Source organism: Physeter macrocephalus, chromosome 20 (genome assembly GCF_002837175.3).
Source record: "Physeter macrocephalus isolate SW-GA chromosome 20, ASM283717v5, whole genome shotgun sequence".
In the NCBI taxonomy this organism is placed as follows: Eukaryota; Metazoa; Chordata; class Mammalia; order Artiodactyla; family Physeteridae; genus Physeter; species Physeter macrocephalus.
Genome location: NC_041233.1, coordinates 43024952 through 43048825, shown reverse-complemented (window position 1 = coordinate 43048825; position 23874 = coordinate 43024952). Strand labels below are relative to the sequence as shown.

General features: G+C 32.8%; 1 protein-coding gene across 16 annotated transcripts in view; it reads right to left on the bottom strand.

Annotated features, from left to right (window-relative positions):
- PCDH15 (protocadherin related 15) overlaps nt 1-23874 on the bottom strand; it is a 699366-nt gene that overhangs the window by 283435 nt on the left and 392057 nt on the right. For 14 of the 16 annotated variants that reach the window (XM_024121304.2, XM_055081163.1, XM_024121303.2 and 11 more), the window contains 3 exons: nt 11605-11811; nt 2475-2609; nt 860-1009 (listed from right to left, as the gene is read on the bottom strand). In XM_024121304.2, the coding sequence (XP_023977072.1) occupies nt 860-1009; nt 2475-2609; nt 11605-11811 (492 nt within the window). Of the gene's footprint in view, nt 1-859; nt 1010-2474; nt 2610-6333; nt 6355-11604; nt 11812-23874 lie in introns of all 16 variants that reach the window. The other 2 variants (XM_024121299.1, XM_024121298.1) reach the window with 1 other exon arrangement.

Sequence of the window (23874 nt, the reverse complement as noted above, 5' to 3'; positions counted from 1 at the left end):
GATGTAGAGGAAAATATAGATCAGTGGTCTTTACATGACTGGGCAACTTAAACCTTTTGGGTTTTTTTTTACATTGATTACTTAAGTATTACTTAAGATTACTTCAGATCCAGGAAAGCTGAAGTGAATCTTGCTCATCTGTATTTCTCAACAACTCCCTAGATAATTTTGATGTACAGCCAGTTTGGAAAGTACTAGAGTCAACCAGATTTCTAAAAATCCTCACGGAAGAATATTATTACTTCTTTATGGTTTATATACAGAACACAAAAAGGATTGTGAGATAACTTGCAATTTATTTAAATGTAATAAGTACAGCTAATGATAAAAATAAAATAAATCAAGGATAAAGATTTTTGCCATATTTCTGTGTTTCCAAAGATACAATTTACTATCTAATCTTAATTTTTCCCATTGTAATGATTCTATTTTATGTCCAGGTAATCAATGCCTAATAGTATTACCCAGCAATTTATTAATACAGTCCTTTGTATTTAGCCGTAAAGGAAATTTAACCCATTTCTACAAGAGTTCAAAATAATTTGAAGTTTTAAGCTACATGTTTAATGCTTGAAACTTCAGTATATTAAATATACTCATTATATTAATTAAATATGTTCAATATATTACATTTTAAAAATCAAGTATAAAAGGTCAAACAGCTATGTGTACATCTAGTTAATTCTACTTTAAAGTCCATGTAGATATACTTTCATTCAAAAAGTAAACATAAATTTAAAGCTTTTTAAGCTAAATTATGCCATACAATAAATCTGAAATTCACTTTCATTTCTTCAGCAATGTCTTCACCAATGCGTTGTATAATGCCCAAGGAAATAATTGCTTCAAATATCCTCACCTGTATGACACTGTCCCCAGGGTTCATATCTGTATAAACATAGACATCATAGGATATTTCAGGGAAGGTTGGAGTGTTATCATTTGCATCCATCACCCGAATATTGACAACAACTGGCTCACTTTCTTGAACACCATCAAATGCCGTTATCTTTGGGGGTAGAAAAATACATTTAATAGAGAATTCATGCAAACATAAGCAGTACAGAATTAACTCCTACAATTTAAGAAGTTTCTCATATGTAATTTACAGTTTTAAAAGGGTGCTAAAATGTTTGCTGATAAAAGGAAGTAATAAAACTATAATAGTACATATAATCAAAGTGTTTTAATGTGCTAAGAAGCAATTATGGGGAGTCTGCTTTGTTTTTAATGTATTGAATGCAAGCACGTTTTAAAGAAGCTGATATGTAAAATGTCTTAGAGGCTTGAAATGGCCAATAACATTGCTAATTCTTAGGAGTTAACTACTAGTTAACCTTTAAAAAATTAATAGTAAAATACTCTCCACTTCTACATGTTTTGTTTATAATGCAACAGTTGCTTTTACAGGCAACATGTTCATATCAGTGAAGAAAATAGGTGCCCTAAACACGTAATATCATTTTTTAATAATTCACAAAATCACAATTTTTAAAGGACCCATTGGCATTTGTTAAGAGTGATATCTTAATTACATCATTAACTTTTAAAGAAGGTCTCACCAAAAAATCAGTGCTATAACACTACCATCCTTGTTCTGAATGACTTCTGAAATCCACTCTGTATCTAAGTTTTAACTGGGGACTTTAGGTTTTCTTTAGGTTTTCTGAAAGCTCTGAGTTTGCTGTGTAAGCTTTTCCCAAAAAAAAACCCCTCCTTATATAAATTCCATTACCTACACTTTTCTATCAGCTCATTTTCCCCCTATATTTGAATAAAATCTAGCTCAGAAATTTGGATAATGAATAGAACTTCCTTTTTACCTCTATTCAGCTGTCAACTTTTCTCTCTCTCTCTCTCTTCACTAACCTAACCTACAAATTCTTGTTGTGGGAGGCTGTCCTGTGTATTATAAAAGGTTTAAAAGCATCTTCAGTGTCTACCCACCAGATGCCAATAGCACCTCTTCATAAGAGTAACACTCAAAATTCTTTCCAGAAATTGCAAATGGGTCCTGGGGAAGGGCAGGATGGGGAGGGTGGTGGGTGCAGGAATCATCCCCAGTGAGAACCACTGGCCTAACCCTATGACAAAGTTAAAAATGCAATAACAATAAAAAAATAAATAAACGTTAGAAAATAATTTTTTTATTTTGTTGATTCTACTTTATAATATCTCAATTTAAGTCAATCATGAGTGTATGGTGAAGAGTGAGATTCCCATTTTCTTGTTTTCATTTCAAAATTTGTCTTTTTTCTGTTGGAAAGAATGGTAATAAACTACACAAACTTACAAACAGAAAAAAGAGGAATATATGTGAAGAATTTTTTATTATTTATATTCTGTTATTACTTGAAAATATTGCATTTTTCCTTTCAAATCATTGACCTTTGTAGTTTTAAACAGACACCTCTTTCTCTTGCATACATATATATGTATATATATTTATATACATATATATGTAATCTCTTTACCGAAAAAGTGTAAGTTTGCTGTTCTTCCCTGTCCACTGGTTGAAGTAAGGTGAGGTAGCGAGTGATTCCAGTCTGCGTGACAGTGAAGACTGAAGTATAATCATTCAGAAAAAGGTGAAGCTCTGGGTCTTTCGTCTTTAAAAAAAAAAAAGTGCCATTATTTATAATGTTAATAAATAATGCATTTATTAGTTCATTATCTGGAAATTAATTTTTCAAATTTATTACAAAAATACATAACTGTATTAAGAATTTCTAAAGAAAAGAAAGATTTAACTAGAAATTTACTCATAATTGCGCAAAACTATCCACAGACAATTACTCACTTTGTGGAAAATAAAATACTTAAACAAGTACTAGTACAATTAATGTGAATAAAAGGAAAAATAGTAGGAAGAAGAAGAAGATAGAAAACAGTCCATTTGAATATATTCTTATTGATTATTTAATATCAATATTTTCCAGAACTTCATTGGACTCGAGAAATAAGAAATAAATGTAAGAAAAGGAAATTGGAGCCAAGAATTTTAGCTGTAGAATTTTACAATTACTTCATTTGTAGTAATAAACTGCACACATGCATATTATTATCCTGTTCTCATGTTTAATGTAAAATAGAAATAAAATTGGTTATGTGTATGTGTAATTCGTTACCTATAAATATTGTGCTTGCTTTCTTATTTTAATGTTGTAAAGATTCTCCAAGGGGAAACATAATATTTATTTTAATTAAAACATTTCAGATGATTAGATTCAAAATATATGAATTGACACGTGTCTGAAAAAAGAGTTTAGAAAAAAATGATATATACATAAAAAGGAAGTGATTGCAAAAGTTCAAAACACAGGTAATTAACTAGCCCTTGGAAATCCTTCACAATCTTATTGCCACCTCTGAAAGATAAGGTATTAATCTCTGCAATTCAGAGAAAGAACAAAGACATAAAATGGGTAGGCTTGGATTGGCGTCTGCATAGTGGAATAGCAAGGAAGTTGCAACAAATAAAATGGGAATGTTGAGAGAGAGTGGACTACCAGGAAGGCTGTGAAAAACTAGGAACAGGGATGATACGGCGAGGTAAGGTGTTTTACAGATTATGGCAACTTTTAAAATACTATGGTGTGAAATGTGATTTAATATCACAGATTTCTAAGTCTATATCAAAGGCTGAGGGTGGAGTAGAGAGCCAGGAATTGTTAAACACATTGTCGATTAAAAAGAAAAAAAAAATTAGAACTCATATTTTAAAATTTTCTATGTAGAAGTGAGAAAGTTGAAATGCACACTACTATATTAAAAGGTTGGCATGATTTGATCCACAAGATACTTTACATCTACCTAAAGTTTCAATATGTGTATACTTCAAATAACCTTGGAATGAATGGTTTAATTTGAACCTGACACAAGTTCTGTATTTGCCATATCTTATTAGGAGATATTATTTAGCTATATCATGGCAGCTTCCTTGTCCATGATTTTGATATAAGGTCAATGTGCTACATTTATCTCGGAACACTAAAAAAATTAATACTATAGATAATAATATCCTTGGTCCACTTATAAAATAATCAAAGTTGTTAAGAGTTGTAAAAAAAATCAAGAGGCTTCACACTGATATTTTCCAATGGGCATTCAGCTGTTTTCATTTCAGTGTCATGACCCCAGTTTCTCAGCATGTCTAGGAAGTGGGGTGTTTTGGTTAATCAAATATGTTAGTTAATAAAAAGTTAAATTCTTTTAAAAAGTAATTTATAAAATACACATTAAAACATTTTTATACCACATTTTTGGGATTCTTATTTTGTTATACTTTAGAGCCAATTGTAATCTAATTCAATTATTATTTTTAAATGATCACAAATGTTAGCATACAGTTTCAATTAATTTAAAAACTCAATAAATATGAGCGTCTGCCTTTTTAGTGTTTACCCTTGATTTTACCTATCAAGGTAAAATCACTAGGCTTTTAAATTCATATTTTTTTTCTGAACGTACCAACAATGGTGCCAACAAACACAGCTTCTTTTACTCATATATTTACACTACGAGTAATCCAAGCTGAGCAAGTTTTGCTATGTGATTTGCTTGCCAAATATTTACTTCTTTCCTTTTGTTCAAATCCTTCAGTCATTCTCTACTTCCTTTATGACTAATCCTCTCTCAATTTCTCTTCTTCCTTTCAACTGTAGCTTCTGTTAGTAAATTTGTTAGATATATTCATTCATATACTCACCACGTTTTAAGCATTTTTAAATGTCAGGTACTGAAATAGTGCAATGCTGTAATGAGTGTTGGGTTGTAAACCAATGTATGTATATGTGACTGTAGTATGATTGTGTCACAAACCACACTATTTCACAAATTTATGAAAGCGACAAGATTTTCATTGCCAAGTGATTCCCATTAGAAGATGATATACACACCAGGACTTCATAAACAGGCTCTCTCATATTTGATAACCAGAAACACTAAAGTCCTTTTGATAATTTAATTGTCTCCATTTCAAGTCCTTTTATAAAAACTAGCTAGGGACTAAAATAACATTTCCCAGAACTGCAGGCTGTTTTATGTAAAAAAAATATAATAGAATATATAATGTTAGTATTGCACATGGCATCTTAGAGCTTATTCCAATCTGCCTTGCACAGTTAATTTCTGATTAAAATATAACTTTTGAAGTTTATTAATATTTAAGATAATAACCTTCTAAAATTTATATATGTATATAGCATGCATAGATGCTATTGGTAAATGTCTGGGTATTTAAGTATAAGAATTTAAGAAGGCATATTTGGAAATGTTCAGCCAGTTATCACTCAAAGTTTAATAACTTAGATTCATTTGTAAGGATAATACTAGTTTCAGGTGTGGTGTACTATGAGTGTAAATGGAAGATAATTCTCTGGCTTATTATTCTGATAGGGACAGTATATTTTATGTAGTCCTTGTATCTATAAATTTATTTAAAATAAATATTCGTTTTCTAAATCAAAATATACACAGAGGGCTGATTAACATAACAATCTTTTCCCCCAACATAAGGAAATATTATTTTACTCTAAAGTATACATTCAGTATATACCAAAAGCACAATATATTACTTTGTTAATTTGTGTATTATTTTCTGGGAGTGTAAAACAAACTCTGATATTTATTCACAGCACAAATAAAGTGAATGCAAAAGTAAACACATATACAAACACAAAGGTAAACTAACACATGAATGTAAAATTTAAAAATCTCATCATATAGAAGAAATATGTTCAAATATGACAGTCTATTGGATTTAAAACCAATTTTGGGTTTCCAATGAGACTCAAAAGATGACATCACACATACATACACACACAAGATTATATGCATCCTCATATATATGCACATACACACAGAAATGTATATGTGCACATACATACATATGCATACTTATGAGCATACATATAAATTACAAAGCATCACAAGAAAATGACAAAAAATTTAATCTCATCTGCCAATTTGAATTAGTTGACAGTAGTTCTCTGAAGTACCTTGTTCAAAAGGGTTCGACCCTAAGATTAGAATTTTTTCTAAAAGAATGCAATGATGAATTATTAATGCTTCATGGGCTAAAAAAATTAATAATTAAATAATGTTTGTTTAAGTTCACATGCAGTTTGGATTCTCCACAATTTCATACTACTATAACCAATAATATGATGTAATAAATTTAAATTACATATATATTTTAATAGTTTTAGGTCTTTATAAATGATAATGAAGTAATTGCCTATTTTTCTTTTTTTGTAGAAAGGAAAAAGAACAAGGAAATGAACCACAGCAATTAACAAAAGAGCAAACACAAAATTAACACCTAGTACCTACAGGAACTCCACCAGGTGGAACCTATATGCAAATTAAACATTAAATTAAAAAATGTAAATATAAATGACCACAAATATATATATGGCATACAAGTGTACATTAGAAAAAAACCAATGAACCACAAAACAAACAAACAAAAACCTTTTCCAGTTCATTTAAACTAACAACTTTTTCGAAGGTGTATTTTTTTCTTAGTATTGTGACACATCATAACATATATATGGTAGTATAACAATATTTATAAAGCATATAAGTACATTATACCTTTATAAGTGTATTGTATTAAATTTCAGGGATACCTTTATTTTGAAACAAAACACTATATAGGGATGCAAACTGACTTGGAATTATAAGTGGATCATTGCCTTTCTGCAAGCCAAATGCATAACCTCTGTTGATTATTATTCCCTGTTATTTTTTTATAACTAGAATTCAATAAGCAACTTTTAGTGGTTCTGCCACTGAAAACCTGGTGGTTTCAGACATGCCTCTTTTGTATTACCTGCTCTATGTATATTCTGGACTATCATGAAACCGTGAAGTAAGAATGGTTAAAAAAATTATAAATATGATTCATATATATTACATATGCATGTATAAATATATATTGATATCTATATATCTATAGGAAGGAACATTAGTACAAATATTTTTGTCTACTTTCTTTTTCAGTTTTACTGAGACCCTTAATATTCCTTCTGACTCAAAATCTAAACGGCTGATAACACCGCAAATCACCAATCTCTGCTACTAGCTCCTAAAACTTTGTCTTACTTTCTACTGAATTGAAGGAAGAAAACAACTTCATTTTTGGATAAACAGATCCAAGTCTGTCCCCTTCTTGGCATCTGCCCTGTGGCTTAGCTGTGCTCAAGAAAACCAACTCCTGGAATGACTACTTCTCTTTCATGCCTGATGCTTTATCTCTGTTTCTGTTGGTAATACCTGTATGAGGTGATGTGTTTTTGTCCTTATTCTTAAATCCTTTATCCTTATGCTGATTAATTTCACTAATTCTGACATTCAAAAACTACTAGAATTTACCATGTAGTAAAATTCTTGCCTGCAAACTAAAAGGGCCTTGAAGTTTTCTTTTGTTAATACAGATCTTAAAATAACCTAGCAATGAACATATTTTACTTTTGAGAAGTAAAGAGCACTTGGCCTGGAAAAAAAAATATGATTCAGAAGGACATAAATTCATCTTCAAACCCATCAATGACTAATCTAAAGATTTATTCTGTATACTGGCAAACGGAAGATATAAAGAATAATGGTTGAGTTACAAGGATGCTCGTTTCAACTTAATGTGATGAAAAGTTTTCTAGTAATTAGTTGTCCAACCATGAAATGGGCCATTTTGTGAAACAGTTAATTCAATACCATTAGAAGTGTTGATACATATGCCAGATATTCTCATTCCTTTACTTGTGCCTGAACTTATTAGTTTATTAAACAATTACTAGAACATACTAAGTTCTGGGAACTGTATTAGATCTTCATGATACAAAAGTTATTAAGATCTAGGACCTATCCTCAAGGGATTTAAATTCAATGAGGGAGAAAGACACACACAATGATGTAAATATAACTTTAGAGAAATTCACCAAAAAGAGACATGCAACTCAACCGAGAGAATGCATAATCTAGAAAAGATTCTTAAATGAGGGTATGCCTGAGCTGAATTCCAAACAATGAACATGTTATTCAAGCCAGTTCATGTAATGGAAGATGAAAGATTTCAAAAAAGAAAATGTAACAAACAAAGTTAATTAGATAAGCAGTAGTTTGGTGTAACGCATGAAACCACAAGTAGTTGCTAAATGTAATAGGTGAAGCAGAAATTTTCAGAAAATGAGGCTGCATAAATGTTCAGGTATCAAGTAGCAGAAAACCATGCACATAGGCTTGAAATTTCTTCTGCAGAAAGTCATGAGAGTATACTAGGTAGAAGTGTGATATACTAAGATTTGAGCTTTGAATAAATCATTCTAGTGGCTGAGTGAAAAATGGTTTTGAGTAAGAAAAAAAAATGGGAGCAAGAAGATTAGGAGGCAATTTTAATAAAAGGCAAATAGGTTGTAAGAGTGGAGAGAGTCAAGAAATATTCAGAGGACAAAACAGGAAGAATTTAAAGATTTCTTAACTGTCTTGAGTAAACAAAAAAAAATCAAGGATGACTCCTAGGTTTCAAGCTTGAGTGGCACAATGAAGTGTAACATCAATTCCTGAAGAATGGATTTTAATAACATTAATTAACATTAAATGTTAATTAACATTAACATTTCACATAGTATAGGATGCTGGATTAAATGATGTTTAATATTCTATGGACTTATTTAAAGTATAGATATATCGAAGTCGTATATGATATTTTAGAAAAATTTGTCACTAGGGATTAGGTATACTTGTTCAGTTTCTAGGCACCTAATGACAATCACTCACTGCAGATGATTTTAGAAAGAGGATGGGTCTAAATAATAAACAAATGGCCAGATAGACATTGTTTAATCACTTGACATTTCTATAAAACATAGTAATTATGCCAATCTCCATGCACATGGCTTTATCTAAGGGAAATTTTCTCTCCCTCCCCATCCCCACCAGCCCCAAGTGAAGGAGCAGGCCAAGGTGGCAGTGATTGCTACTATATATCTTTTTGGGTCACTGGCATTTGAACAAAAGGCTGCAACTGGTAAATATAAGGCTCACAGTGTTATACAGCTATCACAGGGTAGAACCAACAGTCAAGCCCAGGTCTATCTAACTCCAAAGCACAAACTCTTAAGAACCACAACGTGCTGTCCCATCCTTTGGAAACATTCAGAGTATTTAATAGGCTAACTGAATTGTAAATTTTCAAGAGCAGAATTCTAAGTAGTGTTTTCCAAAGGTTTCAAACCCAAGAGCTCTCTCCACCCTAACTCAGTAATACCTTGAAGTCCCACTATCCTTTACAAAGTCCCTTAGAATGCAATTTTAACATCTGTAATTTTAAAGTGAATGACAATCCAGAAAAGTAAGAATGTATGCAAGCAAACATAGGGCTTAGTATGCAACCACTAAACAATATAAATGTACCAAGAAAGTACAAATACATAAATTTTGCCATTATGGAAAAAACTAAAACTACATTTTTTTTTTTTTTAGGATTTAGCTTGTGCCAACCACTGTGTTCATGAAGGTGTGACTTAAACTATTAGAAATTTCCAAACTGACTAGTCACTGCTTAAAATATGATTATGCATTTAAATTTAAAACATGAAATAAAATCCACACCAAAATTTGTCGGACATAACTGGGCCTACAAAATATATTAGCTTAGCCAGGATAAAACTTCTTAAGGTGGTTCTGTGAATTTTCTAGTGAGTATTCACTAAATGACCTGTGACTCATGAAACACATTAAACTTCAGGAAATCCCTAAACACTGTGATGTGGGATGTGAAATTGTGTATGTATACGCACTTTTCTAGGAAGAAAGTCTATAGCATTAACAGCTGTTATCATAGACTACAGTCAGACTGTATAAAACAGAAAGGGGCTATCTAGACTAGTGATTAAAATCAATGACTTTATTTCCATTAGACCTTGGCTCAAGGTCTAACTCCACCATTTACTAATTCTGTGATCAGAGGAAGGCATTTAAAATTGCTTCAAATTCAAGGCACTTAAATTGAATTTAAATTTCCCTTTCTGCAACATGCAAAATTGCATCTATTATGTTTGCTGTGAGATTTAAGGGAATTAATGCAAGATAAAGCATTTACTATATTATCTGGCAGGTATTAAGAACTCAGTGTGAGTTAGCTATTGTTAAAACACATGACGAAAGAAAATGGGAGAGACTAAGAAGAGCAAAAAAGGTAGGATGAGGAAAAAATAAGAAAGCAGAGAAAGATATAAAGAGTAAAATAAAACACCTGGTGAGAAGAAGTGGAGTGCACACAAGAGTTATCACAGTCTCTGCTAAGGGTTACAAAATTTTTCCAGAAAGAAAAAAAAATCTGGAAGTGCCCTTGTAATTTACTAAACTGATGACAAAATTCCATGTAATGAGATTTTGGGGGATGTTCTAGAGCTGTGCTGTCTAATTAGTGACATGTGACTATTCACATTTAAAATAATTCAAATTAAACAAAATGTTAAAATAATGTTTTCAATCTAGTTACATTTCAAGTGCTCCATAGCCACACAGGGTTAGTGGCTGCCGTGTTGGACAGAATAGCTACAGAATATTTCCACGATCACAAAGTTTTATCAGATGCTATCGAAATGGGAGACATTTCTGGGTCAGGACTTTGTAAGTTGCAAGTGACAGAAATCAGACTTAACGTATGTTAAAACAAAAAAAGATATTTGGGGAAATACCGTGGTAGGTCAGAGACTAAAAGGAAAATCTTTAGGGATTAATATAGATCTGGGGCTATTACAGCCTAAAAAATTGGGACTCAGTAGGACTCCTCTCTGTATGTCTCTGTCAGGCTTCATTCTCTCCCAATGACAATGGGCTTTCTCTGTGATGTCAGCAAACTTGGTTACAATGGCTTCAGATTCATTTCCACTTCTTTAATACATGATGCCAAAGTCTTCCAGCTCCACTTTTGTTTTCCGTTCAATTCCTGGGAGGACTTTGACTGGGCTGGTAAAAATTTTCTGTCCACTCTTTGTAGCAATCACTCTAGCGAAGGAGGTAAAATACTCTGATCTGCCCAATCTGGACAATTTCCCACTCCTTTACTGAGTGTCAGTACCAGAAAAACAGAGGAAAATGATGTGTGGAGTGGAAGAGTGTTAGCATCAACATAGCCATTGGCAAAAGTGTGAGCGGGTCAGCTGCCCCAAAATGTGTTTTCTTTAATAACATAATGTCAGAAAAGTCCCCCAAATCACACTCCAGAGCTACCTTCATGATTTTTTATACTTATTGTGTAATGCCATTATTTTTTCCTATTAGTATTACATAGTTTAAAGCCAATGTTAATTAAAAAGACTGCCCTCGTACTTTAGCAAACTGCCAAGTGAAACATTCATTTTCTTCCGTATACTGAATATCTGTAAACTGAAAAAGAACAGTTGCTGAATTCAAATTTACTTTTTTTTATAATAACCTTGATATGGAATTAAATTACAACCCTAAGACTCTCATTTATACCAACTTTTTTCTCTATTCTATAGCTCATGCAACCATGTCTTTGTAATATCTCCCACTGGCATAAATATAACAAGAGATGTGTTATCAAAATAAGAGCAAAAATTATATTTAACTTACATCTTCTATATCCTTGTCCAGAGCTACAATTCTTAGAGGGGTGGTCAAATTCACACTGTCAGAAATAGTTGCTCCCACGGGGGCAGATTCCAGAATATAGCCTTGATAACTGGGCATTGTGAAATATGGGCTCTGATTGTTTTCATCCAGTATTTCAATATGCAGACTGGCAAAAGCAGGAAGAGGATGACCATTGTCCTGTTCAGCCTAAAAAAGAATATAAAAGATTAAAACATTGTATGTTATGGAATCCTTTTGGGGTGCTATTTTTCATACTATATGTAGGAATTCTCTTTTAATCTGGTATCATTACAGAAAGAACTACTTTAAAGTAAAGGACCCTTAGAAAACATGAGGAAATAAAAGTCCAGAGAGGCTTCATCAATTTTTGCTTTCCTGTCCTCAAACCCAGTGTATATTTCAAAAAAAAAAAAAAAAAAAATCATTGTAATAAACTTTTGTATCTGTCATGGCATATTATTAGAAGAAATAACAGCACTTAAAAACATTTAGATAGAAAATTGAGAAGAGAAGATATTTGAGTGAATTGCTGATAAAATATTTAAATAAAAGACAGAGACAAATATTTATAACTCAACGCACTGTGTTTATTTTTGCCTCTTCCACATCTTCTTGTTCCACAGTAGTAATTAAATCCCCAAATAATTCATAATTCTACATACAATTAATAGATTAAAGCTACATTTGTTGCCCACGAAAAGTCCTCTAAAGACTCTTACATGGGACAGAGAAAATTTCAATAAATTATTTTTAGTAGAAATGGAAATGTAAACATTATTTAACCATAAATATGTTATTCAAGTAAAATTAATATTCCTGTATTAGGAGTATGTTTCTTTTTTTTCCCTCCTATTCAGTTTAAAAATTTGATGACAATTTATATTTCCAATAAATTTTCTTAGGAAATCTCCACATGGTCATGCTATGAATGGGTGAACACCAACGTTTAACACCAACTCTTGACTTTCTGTTTTTGAAAAAATGCATCTTACTGAATAGCAATCCAAAAATTTTATTTAAGGGAAGATTTTATCACAACTGATTTCTAGAAAATCTCTTCCAAACTTTAGAAGACATCATTAACATAATTCAATAGTATATATATAAATAGATTCAAAATTTGTCATTTTTTAATTTATATGTTCCCCCATTGCTGCAATAGTTGTATTTTGAAATCAACTAAAAGTTAAATATTTTATTTTAAATCCTGGAGTGCTTTCCTACATGAAGCAGTGACATTTGGTCATGAAGGTTTATAAACAGTTCAGATAGATATCTCTGATTGTTCATTATTGGGCTTCTGGAAGATAATTTTTCACTTTTCTCTAGTTGTAATTTTTAGTGTTTCTATCAATTGAGAGGGTATGTGACAAATCACAGTAATGTTTGGCAGAACCAGTGAGTTTGCACCAAGAAAAATCACTTCATGTTATTAGTAATATTTGAAAATTTTTTGAAATATTATTTATGCTAATTACTGCATTGAAATTATGGTAATTAATAAACCCACTGTTAAATAATATTATATAAAGCATTGTTTAGAAAAAAACTACTTATCTTTGTTTTTTAAATATTTTGATAACTATTTCAATATATTCGATTTCTTTTATAATGTTATATAGTTTATTTTATGCATTTAAATTTTCATCTGAGAACAGATTGCTAGAGTGGTTAATGGTACAAAATGTTTATGAGCCCCTGCTCTGCATCAAAGACAACAGTCCTGGAATAATGTGTAGCCTTTTCTGTAACTTTGTATCCTTCACTCATAACCATATGTGCTCCTGACCATCAGCATGGATAAGCTGTTTCTGTATCCAGTGGTTGTGATTAATTTGTGCTGAGACATGGATGTTCTTCTAGGAGTCCCCTCTGTGACATACAGCAGGCTTTCTGGACACAGCTGAACACGGGAAAAGGTACAGTCCATGACTAGAAAACATCATCTTTCACTGTAGGAAACTAATTGGTCCATAAGGGGCTCCAGCCCAATGACCTGGATCTAATTGAATCAGGAACAGTTCCCACATGCTAGTCATTTTGAACAGGACTTTTTCTCTCTCCCTTTATTTTGTATCTAATTGTTCTGAAAGTCATTATGTTATGTCCTGGACATACTAATTATGCTATGAAAAGTCACAGATTTTATCATTTGTCCCCTTCCTCCAAAAAACACACGCAATTTATGGATGGTGTGAGGAAAACAAAAAGCAAAATGTGTAACAATGAAAGAAGCTTTTATTTTACATTCAGCTCATATGTTGTTAATTTTTACTGCAAGCTGGGAAGCCAGGAAAACATGTATTATTTGCATGATGGAAACAAAGTGATCCAACAAAAAGAGAAAGAAAACTCAAATTAGATCTATGGAAACAGTTGATTTCCCCATATCTTTAAAAATAACATGTAAAGACTCTGTCTATTATTTCCCTAACATTAGTTTGTTGTTAATATGAGTAATATTTTTGGATTGCTACTACATATTTTGTCCTCTTGGGGTGTTTTGTATGTGCTAACCACGTATCTGTCCCCAAAGTCCACATTCTTAATCTCTATGCTATTTTGCCCCTCTAAATATGAAAACATATACTTTTGTGTTGATGCAAAAATAAAAACGTCAGTTTTATGTTTAAGGCCACACCACATGTAAGTCACAGAGTAGGGCCCAGACTCAGGTCTCCTGATTTACGAGAGCCTACACAGGGAAATTCACCACATGATTCTCTAATTTAGAAAATGCAAATGAACATCCAAATGTAAGACTGATGGGAAAAATTAGCGGCAGGAAAGAAAATTAGTAAAGTAGATATTACAGATTGAATTAGAGATAAAATATGTCACTTAAAACAAATTATCATGCTTTTCTCTTTAGAAGGTTCATGCACGAAACCTATCATCCAATCCTCTCTTCTGTATAATATAAACAGGAATTCTCAAAAGTCTTACTTATTCTGTTCCCCTGTAGTCGCTAGTCAATGAGATGAGAAGCATAAAAAAGCAGGTCAAGTGAAACAAGGTAGTATTTAAAAAATCATCTAATCCCATAAGACAACCTTATTTATATCTACAAAGTCTGTAGTTACAAATTAAACATTATATTTAAAGGCCAGGTTTTGCTTGGAGAATTTCTGGGCATGAGTCCCATTTTCAGTAATGAGACCAAAGTAAAACTAAAGCCAAAATGGGAGAAGTATACAAAATATACTATATAGTTACTTTGGAGAGCAAAACATTAAAAGAAGCAAGCTACTCCATTTTCAATATTAAGACAAGCAAATATTGATAACCTCTTAGCTCCTTGAACCAGAGGACGGAGAATACAGACTAACTTTTGTCCTACTGGCTTGTGGCAAGCAATGTAACAAATTCCATGATCTCTAGTATGAACCCTTTAAAGTAGATACAACAATTTAGGGGAAAAAAAGAAAATAGGAAAGATTATCAAGACATTTAAATACATTCTAGGAAAAAAGAAATAAATAACTTTTTTCCTGGAAAGTCAGGAATTATTTATTATGCATCTGTAGTGTGCACTTTTTACATTTTTGTGTTTGCTTTTGTCTACACTCATTCTTCCCAAGTTTTCCTAAGCCCACTTCAGTTAGGCTTTTGCCCCACCACTCAAATACAGCTGTTCTTGTCAAAATTACCAGTAATTCCTACATTGCTAAAAGCAATATTTATTTTTAATCCATATCTTATTTAACCTACCTTCAGCATTTAAAACATTATTCACTAGTCTTTCAAGACAACACTCTCTCTTGGTTTTCTTCCAATACTACTATCCGTTTCTTCTCATTCTCATTTTCTGGTTTCTCCTTTCTTCTCCAACTTAAAATTGAGGTGGCCCTGGAGTCAGATCTTAGTCATCTTCTCTTCTTCTTACTCACTTCCTTGCTAATCTAGTCTAATCTCATGGTTTTAAAAATCTCAGTAACTAACCCTAAATAGACATTTCTCCAAAGAAGACATACAGATGGCCAACAAATGCATGAAAATATGCTCAACATCACTAATTATTAGAGAAACGCAAATCAAAACTACAGTGAGGTATCATCTCACACTGGTCAGAATGGCCATCATTAAAAAATCTACAAACAATAAATGCTGGAGAGGATGTGGAGAAAAGGGAACCCTCCTCCACTGTTGGTGGGAATGTAAATTGGTACAGCCTCTATAGAGAACAGTATGGAGGTTCCTCAAAAAACTAAAAATAGAACTACCATATGACCCAGCAATACCACTCCGGGGCATATACCTGGAGAAAACCATAATTCAAAAAGATATATGCACCCCAGTGTTCATTGCAGCACTATTTACAATAGCCAGAACATGGAAGCAACCTAACTGTCCATCAACAGAGGAATGGACAATGAAGATGTGGTACATATATACAATGGAATATTACTCAGCCATAAAAAGGAATGAAATAGTGCCATTTGCAGAGATGTGGACAGACCTAGAGATTGTCGTACAGAGTGAAGTCAGAAATAGAAAGACAAATATTGTATAATATCTCTTATATGTGGAATCTGGAAAAATGGTACAGATGAACTTATATTTAAAGCGGAAATAGAGACGTAGATGTAGAGAACAAAGTTATGGATACCAAGGGGGGAAGGGAGGGGGTGGGATGAATTAGGAGATTAGAATTGACATATATACACTACTATTTATAAAATAGATAACTAATGAGAACCTACTGTATAGCACAGGGAACTCTACTCAATGCTCTGTGGTGACCTAAATGGGAAGGAAATCTAAAAAAGAGGGGATATATGTATATGTATAACTGATTCACTTTGCTGTACAGCAGAAACACAACATTGTAAAGCAACTCAACTCCAACAAAAATTTTTTTTTAATGTCAGTAACATAATGACTCCCAATTTCTATCTCCAGCTTGGAGCTCTGAAAGTCCAGAATCTATATACAACTGTATATGTAATAACTCTGCTTAAATAATAACTATAAAGATAGTTATTATCTAATTATTATAGTTATTATGTAACTACAGTAATAATTATTTTAAAATAACTATTAAATAATATGTTTATTAGATACCTGATATCTAATAAACATTTCAAATGTAACCGCTGAAAAAATGAAATTCTCATCTCCCACATCACAAACTTACTCCACAAACAGTCTTTTCCACTTTAAAAGCAGCTCCATTCTTCCAGTTGCTCAGGCCAAGAGCCTTGGAGTCACCTTTACTCCTTGGTTCTTTTCACACTTCACATCTAATCTATGAGGAAATTTTATTGACTATAACTTCAAAATATATGCAGGATCTAACTACTTCTCACCTCCTCCACTGTTACCACCCTGGTAGGGGCCAACCTACTATCATATGCCACCTGGATGATTTAAATTTCTCCATCAGCTTCTACCCTTGCCAGTAGCCCATTCTTTTATGTGCAGCTCAGTGACTTTGTTAAATATTAGTCAGATCAAGTCACTTCTCTCATTAAAACCTCTCAATGATTTCCAATGTGACTCAAGCCTACGGGATCTGACCTCTTATTGCTTTTATCATATTCTCCTTCTCACTAAATATGCTCTGACCATACTATATGCTGCTCCACTAAAAATCAGGCATATTCTTACTTCAGAACCTTTGCATTGGCTGTTCCCTCTACCTCAAATGTTATTCCCACAAATGTCCACATGAATCACATATCTTTTTCCACATGGCCTACACTGACCACCTCATTTAAATTATATCCCCAGCACTGGAATTCACAATGTAATTTGCTTTTTTTATAGCACTTAACAGATAAAATATTTCAAAATTTGTTTATTTATTATACTTGTAATTTATTGTCAGAATTATTCCACTAGAATATAACTTTCAAAATATCACAGATGTGTGATTATTCTGTTAATGTTGACTTCCCAGGCTTATTGTAGTAGCTAACATTGAATAGTCTGTCAATAAGTATTGAATGAATAAATGTTCTTTTGGTAAGAAAGTCACACACTACTGCAAAAGCAAATGATGCTGTAATGAAAAGGTGGCTTAGCAGAGTGATATTTGTCTCCCAGTCTATATCTAACCAACTTCACAACACCTGTTAAGTCCCTTACCCTCCCTTAATCACAGTAAATGACAATTTACAAGACATCTTGATTGTGTGATAACAATACATTCAAATTCAATTCAAATACATTCAATTGTGTGATACAATATATTCAAAATACTTACAAAAAATGCCTTGCAAGAAAATGTCTTGCTCAATAACTTAGTTGTATTATTGTTATTAAAAATAGTTTAAAGAAAATCTCCTGCTTGGAGTGATAAATGGGGAAAGAATTTAAAAGTATTTTAAAAATTAATAATTTGTGTTTCCATCTTCTCATCTGATAATATATAATCAATGGTTTTATACTCCAATAAATATTTCATGTCAGCAAACTTTAGAAGAAAAAACAAGTCTTATGTTAATGCAATTAATTGTAGTTTTATTTTAAAATATAAATTAAATGTTGCAACTAAAAAGGTAAAACCACACTTTAGTCTTGATAATTCTGATAATTTTGCATTTTTCCTATATTTATAATATTTAAAAATAAAAATGGAATTATATTGTATGAAAAAAAAATGTCCTTTCTCTATGCGTCTGTAAACCTAACCCTCTATTGCAACAAATGTCTGAGCATTATTCTTCACTAGACCTTTAAATTCTATGAGAGGGTAAACACTATAAATTTGTCTGTTTCATACATTGCTAAATGTTTGGTCAGTTCCTGATATATGGAAGAATTCAAAAATAGGTTTGTTGTGAATTTTGTGTATTTCCAATTTCAATAGGCTATGTATATCTTTGCTTTACATAAATATTTTCTACAAATGAAATCAATGTGCCGTGATTTTAATCCCCATTTTATAGATATTTATGGAGGGGTTGTTTTGGACATTAAAATGAAGCAGAAATAAATTTTTGTGAATGTATAACATGAACACCTTAAGTTATGTGAATGCCATCTTTATTTGTGCATTTTAAAGGTTTTTCATATCTAACCAAGCTTACTTACAGATAATTGGTACTGATATGCATTCCTGCCAGTCATATAAAGATATATAAAGGGCCACAACCTATCCTCCTCACTCACCAATTGTGGTTCCCTGTTAATAGGAATGAGGGCTGTGAATAGGTAATCTACAGTCTTCCAGAATTTATCAACATTTACATATAATACATATATAAATAAGCTGATATATATTTTTAGATATGGGGAGGTTTTTAAAATGGGCAGTGGTTGAAACAAAGAGATGTTTGCTCTGATTTGCTTTGTTTTTCACTTAGTGCATGACTTATACACATTTTCTTGTCAGACTGAGGCAAATTGATTACTTTAGCAAGGTTCTGACTGAGTACACTCTTATAGTGCATTAACACACTTTTTTATTTGCCAGTTTTCTTGCCTGTCTCTCCTATTAAACTATAGTCTTTAATCTCTAGTTCTTAGGACCTGTTTGACCAATTTTCACAAACATCGGATACCTTAGGAAGGAAGGGGGATGGGGGGAGGCAAGGGGAGGGGAGAAGAGAAACAAGGAACAAAGTATGGATGAAAGGAGGAGGGAAGGAAAACAAATGGCAAAGCCATTTCCCTGTATACCAGAAGTAAATGACAGGTAACTTTCAAAAATTATGACAACCAGATAGGGCAGTGGTTCTCAAACTTTAGTTTACATAAGACTCAGCAGGAAAGCCTATTATAAAGCATATTCCCACATCCTCCCCACAAAGATTCTGATTCATATATCTTGGACAGGGATAAGAAATCTCCCTTTTTATCAAACTCCTTGGGTGGTTATAATGTGAGTACTTTGAAAGACACCCTTCTGGGTCTGGCTACTTCATGCTTGAGCTATGCCCACACTCGAATTTCTGGAAAATCTTTCTTTGTAGTCTTACTGGTTAGCAAAGATGACCAGTAAGCCTCCATGACAATACTGTATATCTAAAAAAACACTGGTGTCATGTAGCAGACTTAGCTAGCTTCTGGTAATTGATGCTACATATAATACTACTATCAAATGGGCAGGTTGAGTGCCACTAAAAATGTTTTATGATTGCAGCATAACAAAGGATTGCATGTATATAAATGTGAATATTCTGCACATAATAAATTCAGTCTGTTATTGTTACTGTTCATATGTCAAGATCAAATCTTCTTGACATTTCATTGTTCTTAATTAATTGAAATTTAATTATGGATTATCCTATGCACACACACACATATGTATGTACATATTTCTGATTATGTTGCTCTCAAATGAAAGATTCTTCCATGTTTTCTAAGAAAACCTAAGAAGTGGGAATATTGACAAAACCTTCCAACCAGTTCTCCACCTGGAAACACTGGTAAGGTCTTTGACTAGGTTAGTTGACTAAGTTAGGGTTTTAAGATCTATAAGATCTAGGGATATTCATTTGTGTATGTGGACCTATAAATTTTATCTCACATTTCACCATACCCCAATGAAAATAAGACCAAAAGTTCTGGTGTCTGATGGAAAAGTACTACAGGGAAAATCTTCATTTAATCTTTATGGAAACTTCTACAACTGCAGGCTCAGTCAGGACCTCTGACATGTATTTATTTACTTATTTGTCTGTTTCTTTAATTACTATTTTAATTTTATACTGCCTTACCAAGTTCCCAAGTGATTTTAAAATATGGCTATATCTCAAATTTAAGTTCCCTGAAAATCACATGGGCATCTTGATTCAGTGGATAGAGCCCTAAAATCTTCCTTTCAAAAACAAGCACATCACATGATCCTAACATGTCCAATCAATAGCCCTTTGAGAATCAATTGCTGTCTAGCATTTTGACTCCTCTCACTCCTCCTTGTAGGCAGCTGTTACACTCAAGAAAAGCCAAGGTGGAACACCTTAGGTCAATTCTGCTCTAGCCTCTTATGCAAGCTGTTACTGTTTTCAGTCTTTAAGTAAAGTCTCAAATTTCAGTTTGGACCTGAGGGTCAGAAGTAAAAGTGGAAGAACCTCACTTATATAAGGGAGTTCTCCACAGGATCCTGTTCAGCTCACTAAACTCTATAAGGGCTGGGGGTTGACGTCCCAGTGACTGTAAAAGGTTACATTTCCCTTCTTTGTGCACACATTTTTCTTTTGGAACATCTTAGGGAGAGATGGCTGTGGTAAGCCTGTGTTCCCTCGATCAAAGATCATATTAATATTGCTGACTAATTAATAATTAAAATAAGTGCATTCTATTGCTTCTTGACCCTTGTTATACTATTATATTGCTTTAAAATCTACAGAAACTTCATTTATTTAAGCTTTACTACTCTAAAAATTAAAGAATACATAGTCTGAAAACAGCCTATTTATGACAATTACTAAAAATATTTAAGAACTTGAAAAACCATAAAATAATTTATCAGATAAAACACGAAGAATTTTTTTGTATCTTATACAACTAATTTGTTTGTAATGCCATAAGCATAGCGCAAGAGTGCATTTCTGTTTGGAAATAAAAACATTTTCTGTTTGACAAAAAAGAAAAGATATCTTTACTAGGCAGGCTATAAACAATGCACTCCCAAAGGGGTTTATAATATGACAACAAAATAATATTGACACACTTCCCATCTAGAAAATATTTTTAAAGTACATTCTATCTTCACTTGATGTAAGAATATGCCCACTGTGTTTATAACTTATTGCAATGAAAACATGAATCATTGGAGCTTCTGTATATTTTTCAATAATAAAAATCTTTCTCTGTGCTTAAAGCTTGAGATATAAACTGACACTAGAATGACTAAGGCAATTTTGAATGATTTAAATAAGAAAAACCCAGTTGCTCCCAGAGAGACCACAGATTCAGAAAACTCCTGCCAAGCACAGATATATCACACTATTTGGCTGGTGGTTTGAACATGAGAATCATCTTGGCTAGAAATAGCACGGTGAGCCAGAGACAAAATTATGATCGTGATGGTGTAGTAACTTTTTTCTGGAGTGCTTCTAATTCATGTTGTATTCCCCTTATTTTGCCCTGCCCTTCACTTCGTCATCCAGCAAATGTCTATGCTGGATTCTGATTCCATTCCCACAGAGTAGTCTCTCCACTAGGAGAAAGCTCTCTCCTAAGGTGCCTTTTTGAACTGGTTGACTGGAATAGTCCATCCTGGAATATTTGAATTTCAAAAAATCATCAGTATACAAAAAAAGTCTGTCTCTAAGTGGGTTATTTTTCAGAGCCTGGAAGGTAACGAGAATGGGAGTTTTTCCTATGTACTAGTCTGTTCTTGAGAAAAAACTAGTGGGAAGACCTGTTTAGCTTTCAAGTCTTTAGATATACCCTTTAATTTCATTTTCTATGCAACAACCAAGAAGCCTATGAAGAAAGATTACTTGAGAACATTCATGTAGGAGGGTTAAGGTAGTTTCTGTGTGTGAGGGGGTGTGTATTGGGGAGATATGGCAAGGTCTGCTCAGAGTGTCTTTCATGTGAACATTCTACAATATTTAGAGTTTCTGTTGTACTCTTACAATGACCTTTGCAGACAAGAGGGCCTTGCCAAAATCAAGGGACTGTGATGAGAATGGATAAATTGCTTCTCTTCTTCCAAGCAGTTGCAGGTCACCTTGTGAAGAAGGAAAGAGGCCAAGTAAAGTATCACTTCTGTGTGTCTTTTGTCAGCTTGCACATTTGGACAGCCACTATATTCAACTGCTGTATTCTATTTCTGTTCTAACTAACCTAGCAGGATGAATAACAACATGAGAAAAGAGGACACCATATATTCTTTCCTTGTATTAATTTCCATAATTGTCATAATAGTCAATTAATTTAGCCTAGTACTTAGAAGTTTTAGAAATGTGAACAAGCAGGAGTAAACAAAAGGATACAGTGTTCTTTTTGAAGAAACAAACATAATGTTTTATGTGACAATCTACTAAATTGAAAAAATAGAACATAAAATTAAAAGATGAACATCTAGCAAATGTATCAGATATGTCAGTGGATTTCTAAAAGTGTATTATTCATTAAGACATCAATGGAGGGATTGCTGTTTCATTACAGATAAGAACTAATACCTGAAATTTCTGTGGGATAATTTTCTCTAAAACACATAAAGGACTTTCACTCTTAATGGACTTAAACTTCCTTACATTATAGATCTTGCTATTGGGCAGAGAAAGTGAGCTTACTTTTCACTTAATTGCTGAACTAAGATGTGAGATATGTGTATTTTATTCTTTCAATGGGAATCCATAAGAATAGGGAGAGGCATATATGGCTAGAATATTTCCAGAATTATGAAAGTATGTCATTTATAGAATTTGTCTTTCTTCCTATGGCTGGACAACATCAGCTCTGATTTTTTTTTTTTCTTGTCATAACCCTGGCTCACTGAAAGATCCTATTCAATCTTTCTCAAAGGGAGCATCTAAGCCCTTCTTCTCTCCTTTTAATTTCTCTATTTGTGTGTGTGTCTCTCTCTTTTTTTTTTTTTGATAAACTGACAATCCATACACCACAGCAGAATGATAGTAACTTATACTTCACATTCTCCTTAACAGATTTAATGAATTTTGATAGCTCTCTCATGTTCATGGGGGATGCCATCCTTTTTATTTTGAGAAGTGATGACTGATGATCTGTGACTTCTTACTCTGTCTGTCCACCCCTAATGCCTGGTCTTTCAAATCAACAAAGTTTTCTGTTGGAATTTCATGTAGTGGGCAATTTGTCAACTGGCTTGAAGGCAATATGGAGCAACATGATCTATTTTTTTGTGTTAGCAATATCTATTGGCAATGTGGGGAGATGGACAGGATGCATGAAAAAGAGGCTAAAATCTTAGAGATCACTTGTGTGAGATGATGGGCCTTGAGGATGAAACCTAGAGAACTGCAGTGGGCATGGAGAGTTGGGGGAGACATTCAAGAGAAATTCCAGATGTATCTGGATAGGACTTGAAAAGTGACTGGATAGGGCCATACAGGAGCTGGTGTCTCAGAAGAACTGGGAACTCCTAGCTTGGGTGACAAGCTGATTGTAGTATTATTAATTGAAAGAAACAAGCCGAGGTTTCAAACAGATGTATACACTTTACTACGTTAATTTGATGCAATTGCAAAATACTAGGAGTAGTTCTTCAGCCAGTACTTGGAAATACAGATGTAGAAATCAGAAGGGAAATACGTCTAAAAGCACAATTTCCATACTTTCCATACCTCTTCCTTGAGGCAGAGCTTT